This window comes from Plasmodium cynomolgi, chromosome 3 (assembly GCF_000321355.1).
Source record: "Plasmodium cynomolgi strain B DNA, chromosome 3, whole genome shotgun sequence".
NCBI classification, from domain to species: domain Eukaryota; phylum Apicomplexa; class Aconoidasida; order Haemosporida; family Plasmodiidae; genus Plasmodium; species Plasmodium cynomolgi.
The window spans coordinates 729,170-743,117 of NC_020397.1; the positions used below are offsets into that span (position 1 = coordinate 729,170).

The following is a 13,948-nucleotide window of genomic DNA, read 5'->3' on the forward strand; positions in this document are numbered from 1 at the left end:
TCTTCTTTTTTTTTTTTTTTTTTCATCCCGTTGTGAGTTCCCCCAAGGTAATAAAATAACAACCTGTTGGGTTGGCGGAGAGTGCACGCGTGCATCCGCGGTGTGTGCTTCACGTGTGCACGTCACGCGTTACATGCATAAATCGATTACACCTCGCGCAGCCAGCAAGCCAGCAAGCAAGCCAGCCAGCTCGGAGGAACCTACTCAAGTCAAGCGCACCAAGTTGCAAAAACAGAAGAACAGTTGCGAAGTAATTTGTCAGGTAAAGGCCCCCACGGTTCCGTTTGTTTTTCACACCAACACCCCCACCGCCCCACCGCTTCGCCACTTCGCCACTTCGCCACTTCGCCACTCCGTCGTTTCGCCGCTTCACCGACCCACCGCTTGACCATGCGCGTGCGACTCCTTGCACCACTCTGCACGTACGCATTCGCGTACGCCGGAATGTCTGAGATGAGCACATGCATGCCCAACGTAACCCCCACGCCCAAGAAGGAACAGACCCGCAAAGCGATGTCATCCCCGACCAAGGCGAGTGCAGCGCAGCTGGATGCTGTGAAGAAGTACCTCAAGAACTTCGACCACAAGAATGACACAGAGAGTACGTGCGACAGATTAGAGCAGCGGAGGGTCTACTAGCAGACGCTCCACCCGCCCCCACCTACGGATGCATATATATATGCATCTTTGCAACGTACCGATACGCATCTACACACATACAGACACACCATGTTGCATCACTCAGAAGTAGTGACCACAGAGCAAGCACCGTTTATGCCTTTCCTTTTATGCCTTTCCTTTTTTTTTCTTTTTTTCTCCACCTTGGCCAGGCATCAATGGATTTGCAGAGCTGCTCAAGGAGCTTAACATCAAAATGGCTGTCTTCGATTTCGATTTGACGATCATCGGTGCCCACTCGGGTAAGCCCCGCCGTTTGTGTGGGCGTTCGTTTAACACACACACGAGTGTAGCGGCTGTCTGCCCGTTTGCTTCATCCACTAGTGTAGCGGCTGTCCGTTTACTTCACCGCTTCTCCCCGTCGCAGGAGGCTTCGTCGATAAGACCAACGACGTGAGTAACATCGGAACTGCAGTAACGAACCACTTCAAGATTCTCTCCAAGGCACTCAACGAAAATGGAATTAAAATTACCGTCGCGACGTTTTCGGGTGAGCGAAGGAGGGACGCGCGCGCAAAAGGGCACGACCAGCACAGCGTGTTGCGCTGCGCACGTTACCCATCACACCGTGCCCTCCGCACGATACCCTTCACACCGTACCCGCCGCTTATTACGTTTCGCCCCGCAGACGATGAGGCCATCCGGTACAGCCGCGGCAGGAACTCCAACCTCATTGCCGGTGAGGAGATGGTTCAGTACAGCATGAAGCACAGCAAGTGCGACGCGAAGATCGAGAAGGTCTATGCCTACTATCCCCCGTAAGGAAATATCCACCATGAGAGGCGCATCTACCATGAGGGGCGCATCAACCATGAGGGATGCAAGCGTAGCGCGTCGGATGTCTGTCGACTGTGAAGCTGCACATATATAATAGTCTCACCACTCGCGCATTGCTCACCGTGTCTGTGCCTCTTCCATCTGAACCCTGAACCCTAAACCCTGAACCCTAAACCCTAAAACCTAAACCCTAAACCCTAAACCCTAAACCCTAAACCCTAAACCCTAAACCCTAAACCCTAAACCCTAAACCCTAAACCCTAAACCCTAAACCCTAAACCCTAAACCCTAAACCCTAAACCCTAAACCCTAAACCCTAAACCCTAAACCCCTTCCCTGTGAACCTCTTTTTCCCACTTCCCTTTTCCTACAGCTACTACCGAGAGCCGCGACAGTACAGACCGCTGGGCCTGGACAAACCAATGAGTCACGACAAGTCGTACCATTTGAAGCAGGTAGGAGGACGGTGCGCTGGGCGGAGTGGCACAACGCCACATCACGCTGCACCGCTTCACAGCACGATGCTCCGCTTCACATCACGATGCTGCTCTGCACATTATGCTGCTCCCCCCCCTCTCGTGTCGCCACAGATCAGGACCGACTTCGGAGTAAACATCGATGAAATTCTATTCGTGGATGATGACGTGAACAACTGCGCCTCGGCCAAGAAGGAGGGATACTTAACCTTTAACGTTACAGGGAAAAATGGCTTCAACTTTAAAAGCATAAAAGTTATGTAGCCCTCCCGGGGTGGAGCCAGACCTCCTCTCCCCGTCCTTCCGATTCACGCGTACCGCTTTGCAGGTGGCGCTTCGCAAGTGGCGCTTTGCAAGTGGCGCTTTGCAAGTGATATTTTGCACGCTGCATTTTTTTTTTTTCTCGCACCAGTAGAACTTTTTTTTTTTTTTATTTTCCGCACCGCGTAACTTCGTAACCCAGCCACCTTACCGCTTTACCACTTCGCCAATTCGTCACTTTACCACTTCGCCGCTTTACCACCTCACCGCCTCACCACCTCACCGCCTCACCACCTCACCACCTCACCACTTCGCTGCTTGCCCCCAAAATGGCCCGTGTGTACACACGCGGCCCCTTGGACTGCCTGGCAACCCCGTGGCACTTCCCCCCCAAAAAAATGAGGTAGAGGAACGGTCTAAGGAAACGATGGTGAAGAGACGAAACGCAAGAGAGGTTGTGAACAAAATCGCAGAAAGGTATCTCCCATCGTTTAACATCGTACACTTGGTTTGCAGTACCATCCTATTGAATTACCTGGTGACATACTTGGTAGTTACCGCATTATGGTTTTCTCCCAGTGGAGGAAGAAAGCACCAGCTAGTAGGGGAAGCAAAATTGACGAGTCCTTCCCTCGAAGAAGAGCAGTATACACACAGGAGAGCTTACAACCAGGATGAGTTCGTCACGCACAGAGTCTGTTTGGGTTACGTCCTTTTTTGTATCCTTTGCTATGTTGCCAAGCTTGCAAGTGTGTGCGTGAAGACGAGGGGGAAGAAAGGTGGCGAGCTGGAGGGACGAATGAATGGATCAGTCAAACGTGAGAGTGTTCCTGGAGTGACACGAGGAAGGAGACTAATGTGGGTCACGAGTACCCATCTCATTAGGTACATCCTCCTCGTCGTGATCGGCATGCACAAGGGGAGGAGAGGGAAGTCTCCCTTCTTCCCATTCATCCTGGCAGTGTGCGAAATGGGCACTCCACTTATCTCCCTAATTAACATCGTAGGGGCAGTAAAAAGGGGCTATATAAATGGCTACCTGAAGAAGGGGAAAAAAAAAAAAAAAAAAAATTAGCAAAGTGGACCTCTTCCTGTTCTTATGCTATTTCGCTGTTGAGAGGCTTTGGAAAAAAAATCTCCCTCGCTACGGCGGTGGAGGTGGAAGGGGAAGAAGCGGTGGAGGTGGAAGAAGCAACGGAGGAGAAGGAAGAAGCAGCGGGGGAGAAGGAAGAAATGCCGTTCGTGCCAATTTAAAGAAGGAGTGGTTCTTCCCCAGGTGTGTTAAGTTATGGGTGAACTGGCTGGAGCGGTGTCTTAGTCCGTTTTGGTTGAGCGATGTCAGGAGGGGAGAGGAATCCACCTCAGTGAGGGTACCCCTCAACAGGACGGACTCCCCGGAAGCAGCCCGCGAAGTAGTAGGAACTAACTCCGTAAAAAGGCACATAGGGGAAGCGGCGGGGAGGACCTCGTATGAAGAAGGCAATCCCGGTGGGGGAAGCGACGGAAGAGGGAGCCACGGCAGAGGGAGTCCCCATCTCGAAGCGGAGCCTGCTGATGCACAGATGGGGGGAACGACTCGAAGCGAAGGGAATGGTGGTTCTCCTTATCCAGGGGAGAAGCATCAGATGAAGAAGGGGATGGGAAACCATTCGGGTAGCCATGCACATGAGGAGAGCTCAGATAGTCAGAGGGGGCTATGCGAGCGGGTCAAGACAAATGCTCACAAGTACATAAATTTTTACCATAAATATTGCAGGGACAAAGGCGGAGGATACGCGGAGGAGCAGAAGCAGGAAGAGGAGGAGGAGAGCAGCTCATGGGAAAACTCCCTTTTGAAGGGTCCCACACTGAGGGAGAGGAGAAAGTTCAAGGTCATCCAGGGTGGTGGTGGTCACCAAAATGGTGGCGAGGTAGTCCCCCATGTAGATGGAAACCAAAATGGCGGCGAGACAGCCTCCTCCTCCCCTGGGGAGACACCACACATCGGTGAGATCCCCACGTTAGTCCCCCCCCCGTTGTGTCTTTCAGGGGGGGAAAAAAAGGGATTCAATTTCGGGAGCGCCCAAATGAGGAGCCTGAATGATAGGCGGAGTTACACCTCGTTGTACTTCCCCTCCGTTATCGAAACGGACAGCGAGGGGGGGAGCATCAGCGACGGTAGCAGTGGTGGAGGGATCAGCGAAGGTAGCAATGGTGGAGGTAGCAGCAGTGACCGATGCAGCAGTGGGGGCGCTTCTCCATGCAAGCAGAAGGAAAACCCCCCCTCGCAGGAGAACACTCACAACCAGCTATACCCCCGTCGTGGTGCATATGCAAGGGTCAAATTCGAAGGAGGAGAAAAGGTGAGTACTTGTTTAAACGGAAAGGAGGACAACGGCTTCTCCGCTGGGCACCTCCTAAATGATGTGGATCGAAGGGAAGAAGGTAGCAACACCTCTCTGCTCCTGGAAGGGAAATACCTTCAGAAGGGAGCGCAAAAGAAGAAGAAGCAGAAGAAGAAGCAGGAGAAGAAGCAGGAGAAGAAGCGAAAAAGACAGCACTGTGTTTATCTCTCCGGCGATGGGATGAAGTACTCACATTCGAATCATGGAGAAGGCAAAGCAGTGAGTAGCAACGGAGTGAACTCACTTAAAGCGCATGTCAGAAGGTCCCTGTCCAACTTCAAAAAACAAAAGGAAGTTCTTACCTTCATAAACGATACTTATAAAACTATTTTGATGATGTGCATTTTATCGCTGCTGCTGACCAAGGGCATTCTTATGTGCACCTTTCTGTACTTCCTCCAGAGTGTGCCAGTCTCCTCGGGTCCTCCGTTCCCTCCCCCTGGTGTGTTTCCCCTTCTGCAGGTGTGTCACTTTGCGCTCTTCCACCTGTACGTGCGCGAGTACGCGGCACGCAAGCGGTGCGGTCCTGCGTAATGCGATGAAGCAATGTGTGACGCGGAGCGGATCCCATCCATGCGATGAAGTAGTGTGTAATGCTGAGCGAATCCCATCCATGCGATGAAGCAATGTGTGACTCCAAGCAGATCCCATCCATGCGATGAAGCAATGTGTGACTCCAAGCAGATCCCATCCATGCGATGAAGCAATGTGTGACGCCGCGCATATCCCATCCATGCGAAGTTGCCCCACCCTCTCCGATTAGCACATTCGGAGGGGGGAAGGGGGAGGCGCGCCTTCTCCACACTTCGCTATTTTATTTTTTCGCTCCCCCCACTTCGCAATTTTATTTTTTCGCTCCCCCCACTTCGCTATTTATTTTTTTTGCAAATACAAAACGTTAACCTTAATTACAACTGGGTGGAAGTAAAAACGCGTTTGTTCAGTTCGGGTTTAAAAAAAAAAAGTTACCTGACCAAGTCAGGTAAATTTTCGTGGCAAAATACAGCGGGCATATTTTATTTTTTTTTTATTTTTTTTTTTTTTTTTAACCTACCACGATGTCGTAAAAATGGGAAAAAAAAAATAAATGCGAAAAGGTGTATTCCCCTTTTTATCGGTTCGCCTTGGCAACTCTCTCAATTTCGTCCTTCTTCTTGATGGCATAGGAACTGGAGGACTCATTCGCGCAGTTAATAATTTCCTCTGCGAGGCATTCAGAAATTGATTTAATATTTCTGAAGGCGGCATTTCTGGCACCAGTACAGATGAGGTAGATTGCTTGGTTCACTCTTCTGAGTGGAGAAACGTCGACTGCTTGTCTTCTAACAACACCAGCAGAACCAATTCGAGTGGAGTCTTCCCTTGGTCCACCTTTCTGCACTGCATTTACATACACCTGGATGGGGTTTTCTCCTGTCATGAGGTGAATAATTTCGAAAGCGTAGGCGACAATTCGAATTGCTTTTAGTTTCTTTCCGTTGTTCCTTCCATGCATCATCATCGAGTTGACTAGTCGCTCCACGATTGGGCATAGGGCCTTCCTGAATCTCTTTTTCTGGTAGCGCCCAGCGGTGTGTGGCGTGTACACGCACGCCTTCTGCGACACCGCGATGCAGTCAACCTATGCGGAGGGAAAAAATCGTAACGAAGTGGAGGCACGGCTCTGGTGAAGAAGTCACTCTCCCGCTTTGCCCACTTTACGCACTCACGGGGGCAGCACTCCCTCCCATGTGCTCCTCGACTTACCAGTGACAAATCCGCAATGTTCACATCTTCGTAGGACCACTTTTTGAAGAGCTTAATATCTGCCGTTGTCGATTCCATTGTGTGCTTCTGGCGGTGGGGGACTACAAGGAGAGGAGGGAAGGCGAACACGCAGTGCAAATGGGTTGAGTAGGTCAAAAGAGGGCTGCACGGGGAAGGGTTAACCTTGACCATGCGACATATCCACACGGCAAAGTGGAACAACCCTACGTTGCTAAACAGTTGAGCAGCTAACCACATGTAAGCCATATACATCATATCAGCGGAACTGCTTTTTCTTTCCTTCCACTTTTTTTTGAGCAATTTTTCCTCATAAAGTCGTACGTATGAAGGGGAGGTCCATTAAACCCTATGTGCTCCCTTCACGTTATCATTCATTTGCTTACCTTTTTTTTTTTTTTTTTTTTTTCCTTCTTTTAATCTCTATGGGGGGGAGGAGGTTCAATTCAAAATATCATAATAAGCAGGAGTACACTTTTGAAGGGGTAAAAAAAAAAAAATTACAATGTAACTTTTACGAGGGGAAAAAAAAAAAAAAAAATTAGGAAACTTCAAAGTTGAGCATATGGAACTATTTAAAAAAGAAAAATATTTTACATCTCTCTGCGTTGGTTTGGTTTTCCCTTTCACTTGGTTTCTGTCGCAATGGAGTGGAGTAGTGTTTTTTTTTTTTTTTTTTTTTTTTTTCTGTTCATGCTACAGAAGGGGAAGAGCCGAGCTTTGTTTGTGTCGGATCTGTTCATGTGTTTAACCGCGTGGCAGGCACATATTGCCTCTTCGATGCTGCAGATCGCAGTGAGGGTTAATGGGTTAACTTTTTTTTTTTTACTTTTGTTCGTATGCCCCATGGATGTGATATATATTATTATGTCAGGTGGGCGTTCAGCAGGTGCCTACTTCGCCATGTAAAATAATACTGCTCCTCCTTCGGGAGGGGGATGTGGGACTCATGAACACCCTTTCTCGTAAGGCACCCCCTCTCTCCGATAGGTTCAGCATGATGTACCGTAACCCATCGCTTAAATGATGCCACTGTTTTTTTTTTTCGCAGTGCGCCAATTTTGAAAACCCCTTACGCTCCCGCGGGGTCACAATGAGGGCGGTGCCGCAGGGAAGCAAAGCGAAGAAGGAAGAGAGAAGAAAGCGGCATACGTATGATGTGACAACATGGCGTGGCATATGGAGCCTCCCACCAGCGCGCAGTTCATCACCTTGTGCCATTTCCCCGAGGCTGGGCTGCCAAGATATCGCTCCAGCCCCACAATTATGAGGAGCCGTGCCTACCCTCCATTTTGCGAAAGTTTCCACGTGAAAAAAAAAAAATATAGCGCCCATGCTGCCCCTCCGATATGAAACAAGTTAACACTTAATTAAAAAAAAAAAAAAAAAAAGTGAGCTACTAACCGTGCAGTGGGATATGTGACATTTGTTTGTATTCTCCCCTGCGCCCCTTTTTTACTTTCACCATTTTTACCTTTTTCACCCTTTTACGCAATGAGGCATTGTTGCCAAAACGGGCATGTAGCATTACTCCAAAGTGACACATATTTTGCACAGCGGGGTTAAGTTAAAAATGTGGAGGAATATCAGTAGGAGGAGTTGCCCCCACTTTGGGAAGCCATTGCAAGGGAAAACACCAATGGGAAAAAAGCTGCTGATTTTTTTTTTTCACGTTACCTTGGAGAAGTATCCATATGTGTGCCCCCTCCCCTAAGGGTAATTAACTACGCAAGGCAGGAGGGCCTATCCCATGGGGGCATCACACACATGACAGCATTCTCCTAAGAAGCTGGTGTTGCATTGTTGTTTTTTTTAATTTCAATTTCACTGAGGGGGAAGGAGATCCAAATGGGAAAGAATTAAAGAATGAAAGGAAAAAAAAAAAAAAACGATGTTTTCACGTCGCTTTTATATGAATAGCCCCAATACGCACTCGCCTAGTCGAGGATCACCAAAAAGGGAGAAAACGTGCAAGTTGTTCCCAGTTGTAGCGTGCCACTTGTTGCTACTTTCAAAACAAACCGAATAGTATCCCCATTCGGTGCACCGTAGCTGTGCTTACAATAGGAAAAAAAAGAAGAAAAAAAAGAAGAAAAAAAAAAAATAGAATTACGCACTAGTGCAAAATTAGTAGCCCATCGATTTGGGTACACACAGAGCAAGCTGTACAAATGAGGCTTGCAACAGTCTTTCGTAGAATTAACAAATGCGAATAGGGCAATGCAACCACGTTCATGGCCCCTTCGTATGTGTGTAGCCAAGTGGGTAGCTGTGCCAAGCGAATTTGCTGCATATACAAGCAAAAAAAAAAAAAAAAAATCCCAATTTCACCTGACCTGTTCAGGAAAAATTATGTATTTCACTCGTATCGTATAAACTGTTTAGGGAAAAAAAAAAAAAAAATAGCTATGTTGTCCACCAAAATGCACAGCTGTAAATTACGGAATGTAAAGGGGAAAAAAAAAAAAAAAAAACCCAATATCACCTGACCTGTTTAGGCAAAATTTGTATTTCACTCGTATCATATGAACTGTCTAGGGTGTGAAAAAAAAAATAGCTATGTTGTCCACCAAAATGCACAGCTGTAAATTACGGAATGTAAAGGAAAAAAAAAAAACTAGCCATGTTGTCTACCAAAAATGTATAGCGATAAAAACTTCAAAGTTAAAAAGGGAAAAAGCGCTACCTACGTACCATTCTGCACACATGTGTAATTTTTTTGTATGTACAGGTCATAACTTTTTGCAGCGTCGCGTTGAGCAGAAAAGCTAAGTGTGCAGGGTTGAAGAGCGCAAATACAGCTATTTTAGTAGTTAAATATAGACCTACCTTGAGTCCACAGCGAGGGGGAAGAAGCCTCTCCCTTTAAGGTTAGCTGCTTTTACGAGCTGTTCTTTGTGGACAGCACAGACATTTCACCTATGACGTGTTTATGTGAAAAGGAAAAAAACATAGCGCAGATGAGGGTGAAGGTAGCGAAAAAGCAAACTAGCCACAATTGAGTAGATCACTTTTTTTTTTTTTTTTTTCGAGCTCGCGTTTGACGTTTTGCATTTGCGACATTTTGCAGAACATGCGAGTTCGGGGGACTCATTCTTCGTAAACATTTTTTCGTCTCTCAGGCAATTGAAACATTTATTTAATTATTCATTTAAATATTTATTTATTTATTTAATTATTTATTTAATTAATTATTCATTTAACTTTTCATTTAACTTTTCATTTAACTTTTCATTTAACTTTTCATTTATCTTTTCATTTATCTTTTCATTTAACTTTTCATTTAACTTTTCATTTATCTTTTCATTTATCTTTTCATTTAACTTTTCATTTAACTTTTCATTTATCTTTTCATTTAATTAATCATTATTTCACTCATCTTGATTTTGCTCTTTCCTACTTCTACATTCCTACTTCTGCATTCCCACGTCTATACTCCCCATTTGACCTCTTTGTACGCTGATTTCCCCCGCGCACTTCGCCCCCTCCCTCGTGTCTTTTTCAGCAGAACGCGACTTCGTTTGACCGTCCCCCACTTCGACGCCACACCGCCTCTCCAAGCCGCCTCTCCACGCTGCCTCTCCACTCCGTTTGCTCCTCCCCCTTTTGCAAGATGAACAAACTGCTGTCACTAGCCCTCTGCCTCTACGCCGTGGCGGCTGTCAGGCCACCCAACGTGCGATATGGAAATGTGTCGAAAAATTTAGACGAGCAGCTAGGAAGCAGGAGCAGCTCCACTAACGGGAAACCATTTAATTTGCAAGACAGCATCAAGTATGAAAGGAAGAATAATTACGAGTTCTTTGTCGACTCGAATGGAGAGCTCCAGCAGGAGCGTTTTGGAGTGAAAGAACCCAGACAGTTACTAAAAAAAAGTATTGACCACTTAAGGTACCTAATTAACGACTTGGAAATCCTCACAGGGGTCTACACATTCAACGCGAGAGACAAAGAAAAGGTGTTAAAAGAAACACTGAAGCCGGAGTCTCTTTGCTTTACCATGTTGGGTCTGTTATCTGACAACATTAACAAGCTCCTACCATTGGAAGACTCTCCCATCTATGGGCTGCTAATAAAGGGAGAAAGAAACACTAGCACGAATGAAGTGAACAAGGAACTATCCATATATGCAATTTTATCAAATCTGACGGTGTATGTTGGTGAGTTTAAGTTCCCCATTTTGAAGAATGCCCCGTATGAGATCCCCTTCCTGGTTGGTTACTACAGCAATAAAGGGAATGGATTCAAAAATAAAACGTTTTCGTACCTTTGCCCTTTACCAACGTTCCTAATTGATGTCGTACGAACTACCAGATTCGGCATGAAATTTAATTTTAATGGAGTAGACTTGGATGCGAACGAGTTATTTCCTGCTTCACTGTCACATTGGATCGAAATGCCATCTATGGTACCTGTTCAGACAGGGGACAAGTATGACAAGGAGAGAAATGCCGCAGTAGAAGTGCTCAAGAAAGAAGCCAAAGATGTGACGTACAGAAAGGTGAAGGACACGGGAGTGATCGAAGGAGTCGGCATTGTGAAAGCACAGGAGAGGATACTAGCCTCCATTTCGTTCTCCAAAATGAGAGAAACGGTGAAGAGTTTTCTCGCCAGCTCGGGAAAAATATCCATGGATGGACCTTCCACTGCTCTCTACTTCATGGCCCTGAGTGAGAAGTTATTGTCCAAAATGAAAGACACAGAAGTGAAGAGAGTGACCCGAGTGGATGTCTCCAATGTGATGGAAAACAAGAGTGGGTTCTTGCAAGGGTATAGCCTGAAGCTAACTCTGGAGGACTCTACCTTCGTGACGGTGGAGGCGCTCGTGCAGGGGAAGAACGTGTTGGTTCCGCGTGAACTGAAGGGGGGCAAGAGTGGCTCCGCCTCTATGGAAGTGCCCGTGGCTTACGGACTGCACGTGGGCGGGGGAGCAGGGCTGAGCTACAGCTTCGCTGGTTTGGCCTTCGACCTGAACCGCGCGCTGCCCTACATCGTGAACAACTTGGCGTCCTTCGTGCGCGCGGTGTAGCAGACTAGCGGTGCTGTGTAGCGGTGCTGTGTAGCGCTGCGTGATGCGCGATCCCACCTTGGTCCTTTTTGCTATATTGCTTTATTTTGCTATATTTTGCTTTACTTTGCTATATTTTGCTATATTTTGCTTTGCTTTGCCTCACTTTATTTTTTTTGTTTCTGAAAGCGCTTCCCACGGAGCGTCCTTTCCGTTTCTGATTATGCCCGCTTTTGCCCATGTGATGAGACGAGACGAGACAGGACGGGACGAGACGAAACGAGACTAAACGAGACGAAATCAGATAAGATGAGCTGACCTGACCTGAGATGACACCAAGTCTGATCGGCTGAGCAGTGCTCTCACTCCGACGCGATTCGGTGGGGAGTCGCACCAGCCATATGTATACATATACATATACATACATATATATGTACATACATACACACATGCTTACGTACGTACACACATTGCCTGCCCTCCCTGCGTTGATTTTTGCCGATTGGGGGGGGAGGCACGCGCCGTCTCTCTGGCATCTCAGGGATCTCTCTCCCTCATAGACGCCACTACATGTTTGCCCATCGGGTAGCCAACGCACCCCGGGTCCAACTTTTAAAACTTATCTAATTTGAAAAAATGTCGACAGTAGGAATCGTTCTTCCTTTATGGGTCGGTCGAAGTTATTTCAACTTGTGGGTGGAGGGGTGGTGGTCGCGAGAAAAGGGTCCACTCCAAAGGGGGGTGTGGTGGTGGTTGTTGTTCTCCTGGAGGTACCGAGTTGGAGGGGGGTGGCGGTTCGGCCGAGGTGGTCATGCTTGATTGATTTTTTTTTTTATTTTTTTAAGCTTGTTCCGCTTCGGTTGGGCTGCGGCTTCGGTTGGGGCTTCCCCTTCTGCTGAGCATCCTTGCCACGTGCGAGTGCCCCGCTTACCGCAAATGGCCATGGGCGCAGTTGAGTGGGAGCGGCGAAACGTTTCGAAGCAGGGTGACCATAAGAAGAAAAAAAAAAAAAAAAAAAACCAGTCAGGCGTATTGGCCAGTGCACGCGCATGGGTAGTCAAACTTAACCGCTTTGAGGAGGGAGCACTTTAGCCAAGCGAGAGAGAGAGGGAAGTGAAAGTGAAAGTGAACGCGAAATGTAGCGAACGCGAAGTGTAGTGAACGCGAAGTGTAGTGAACGCGAAATGAATGCAAACGTGAATGCGAAAGCAAAGTGAGCGTTTTTGCATGCCGAGCAGAAGGGGACTTCACGCGCAAGCCCACACGTAAATTTACACCCAGTCGCACGTGATACATGCGCAGGTGGTGAGCAAGCGTAGGTGGTAACACAAACGTAGCTGGTGACACAAACGTAGCTGGTGACACAAACGTAGCTGGAGACACAAACGTAGGTGGATGCTTCCCAACCAGGTGATCGACCCTGTTCGCTATCGCACATTTGTGCAGCGCGCCAACCGACCAACAGACCGACCAACTGGCTAGCCCCCCCTATCGCCTCATTTTTGTCCACTCTTAAAGTCCTTTCCACAATGCAAAAGAACACTCCGGAAAGCGGGAACGTAAATGACCCGATGAAAGATATGAAGGACGGCAAGGCGGACGTGAAACCGAACGACCTCAACGATGACAACATATATATTTTCGATGAGCCGGATGATGAGCTGGAGGAGTTCGAGGAGATGGGTAAGTCTGACTCCACCGCGAGTGGATGCGCAAGGGGAGGCGCTCTTGCGGAGAGGCATATGCAGAGGTAGAGGCAGAGGCATATGCAGAGGCAGCGGCAGAGGCAGAGCCGATCTAATCATACACAGAGGCAATCGTGAAATGTATGCTCCCACCCCCCCCTCACCGCAGGCAGCACAGCCCACAACATAGACACCGATCTGGAAAATTGGGAAGAAGACTGGGGAGCAGCGGGTAGGCGCATCCATCACTCCACGCGTCGCGTTATTGCTTACATGTGTGTGCATTCCGTTTTCCTTTTTTCTCTCTCTTTCCTTCTTTCTCTCTCTCTTTCTTTCTTTTTTTCTTTTTTTTTCTCTTTTTTTATCCGTCCCCTCCCCCCCATACGTTTCTTCCGCTTCAGGATGGGATGATGACGACGACGATGATGATAAATTTATTTTGAAGGTGGAGTCTGAACTGCAGAACTTCAAAGCCACTTTGGATGCCGAAAGGGATTTGAAGAAATGAAAAATGGGATGAATGTAAATCCGAAGAGGGGGTTACTCTCCCTACTGTGGAGAAGGAGGTACCTTTTTGAGGATGACCCATCTCCCCCACCCCTACGCATATGGTGGACATTAAAAGGACACACCGTTTTGTTTCTCTCCATGCAGGACTGCACCGCTGTGTATGTTGTTCCTTTTGCACTACCTGTTTTTTATTTTTTTTTAATGGTGGTCGTCCCCCCCTACACTATAGTTAGGTTAGGGTTATGGGGAAAGGCACCTTTGCGAGTTGGACAGTCACATGTAGAGAGAACAGCAAAAAAGGGAGATCATCCCTTCCGCGCAGCCAAGCGGATGTTCCCAAATTCATTTCGTTAATCACCACGTTGCATTCATCACTGATGGGTGATACCAAACAAAAAAAAAAAA

At 47.5% G+C, this 13,948-nt stretch overlaps 5 protein-coding genes across 5 annotated transcripts; 4 read left to right on the plus strand and 1 right to left on the minus strand.

Moving 5' to 3' along the window:
- Positions 1–444: 444 nt before the first annotated feature.
- Positions 445–2,195, plus strand: PCYB_032535 (P36-like protein homologue; the record flags this gene model as incomplete). Its single annotated transcript, XM_004220925.1, has 6 exons — positions 445–601; positions 831–920; positions 1,046–1,168; positions 1,307–1,436; positions 1,829–1,910; positions 2,046–2,195. The coding sequence occupies 6 exons, from the start codon at positions 445–447 to the stop codon at positions 2,193–2,195; spliced, it is 732 nt and encodes a 243-aa protein (XP_004220973.1).
- Positions 2,196–3,817: 1,622 nt separating this feature from the next.
- On the plus strand, positions 3,818–5,110 carry PCYB_032540 (hypothetical protein; the record flags this gene model as incomplete). Its single annotated transcript, XM_004220926.1, has 3 exons — positions 3,818–4,076; positions 4,221–4,981; positions 5,039–5,110. The coding sequence occupies 3 exons, from the start codon at positions 3,818–3,820 to the stop codon at positions 5,108–5,110; spliced, it is 1,092 nt and encodes a 363-aa protein (XP_004220974.1).
- A 513-nt stretch (positions 5,111–5,623) lies between these two features.
- PCYB_032550 (40S ribosomal protein S5) lies at positions 5,624–6,425 on the minus strand. The gene is made up of 2 exons (XM_004220927.1): positions 6,323–6,425; positions 5,624–6,197 (listed from the first exon to the last, which is right to left on the minus strand). The coding sequence occupies exons 1-2, from the start codon at positions 6,398–6,400 to the stop codon at positions 5,688–5,690; spliced, it is 588 nt and encodes a 195-aa protein (XP_004220975.1). The 5' UTR covers positions 6,401–6,425; the 3' UTR covers positions 5,624–5,687.
- Positions 6,426–9,953: 3,528 nt separating this feature from the next.
- Positions 9,954–11,369, plus strand: PCYB_032560 (hypothetical protein; the record flags this gene model as incomplete). Its single annotated transcript, XM_004220928.1, has 1 exon — positions 9,954–11,369. The coding sequence occupies one exon, from the start codon at positions 9,954–9,956 to the stop codon at positions 11,367–11,369; it is 1,416 nt and encodes a 471-aa protein (XP_004220976.1).
- A 1,508-nt stretch (positions 11,370–12,877) lies between these two features.
- Positions 12,878–13,541, plus strand: PCYB_032570 (hypothetical protein; the record flags this gene model as incomplete). The annotated part of the gene is made up of 3 exons (XM_004220929.1): positions 12,878–13,031; positions 13,203–13,265; positions 13,435–13,541. The coding sequence occupies 3 exons, from the start codon at positions 12,878–12,880 to the stop codon at positions 13,539–13,541; spliced, it is 324 nt and encodes a 107-aa protein (XP_004220977.1).
- Positions 13,542–13,948: the final 407 nt, after the last annotated feature.

Bases quoted from the DNA above. Each gene is read 5' to 3' on its own strand.
- PCYB_032550 (XM_004220927.1), bottom strand. From the start codon at position 6,400: ATGGAATCGACAACGGCAGATATTAAGCTCTTCAAAAAGTGGTCCTAC. The intron at 6,198-6,322 runs GTAAGTCGAGGA...CCCTCCGCATAG, and splicing joins ACATTGCGGATTTGTCACTG to GTTGACTGCATCGCGGTGTC.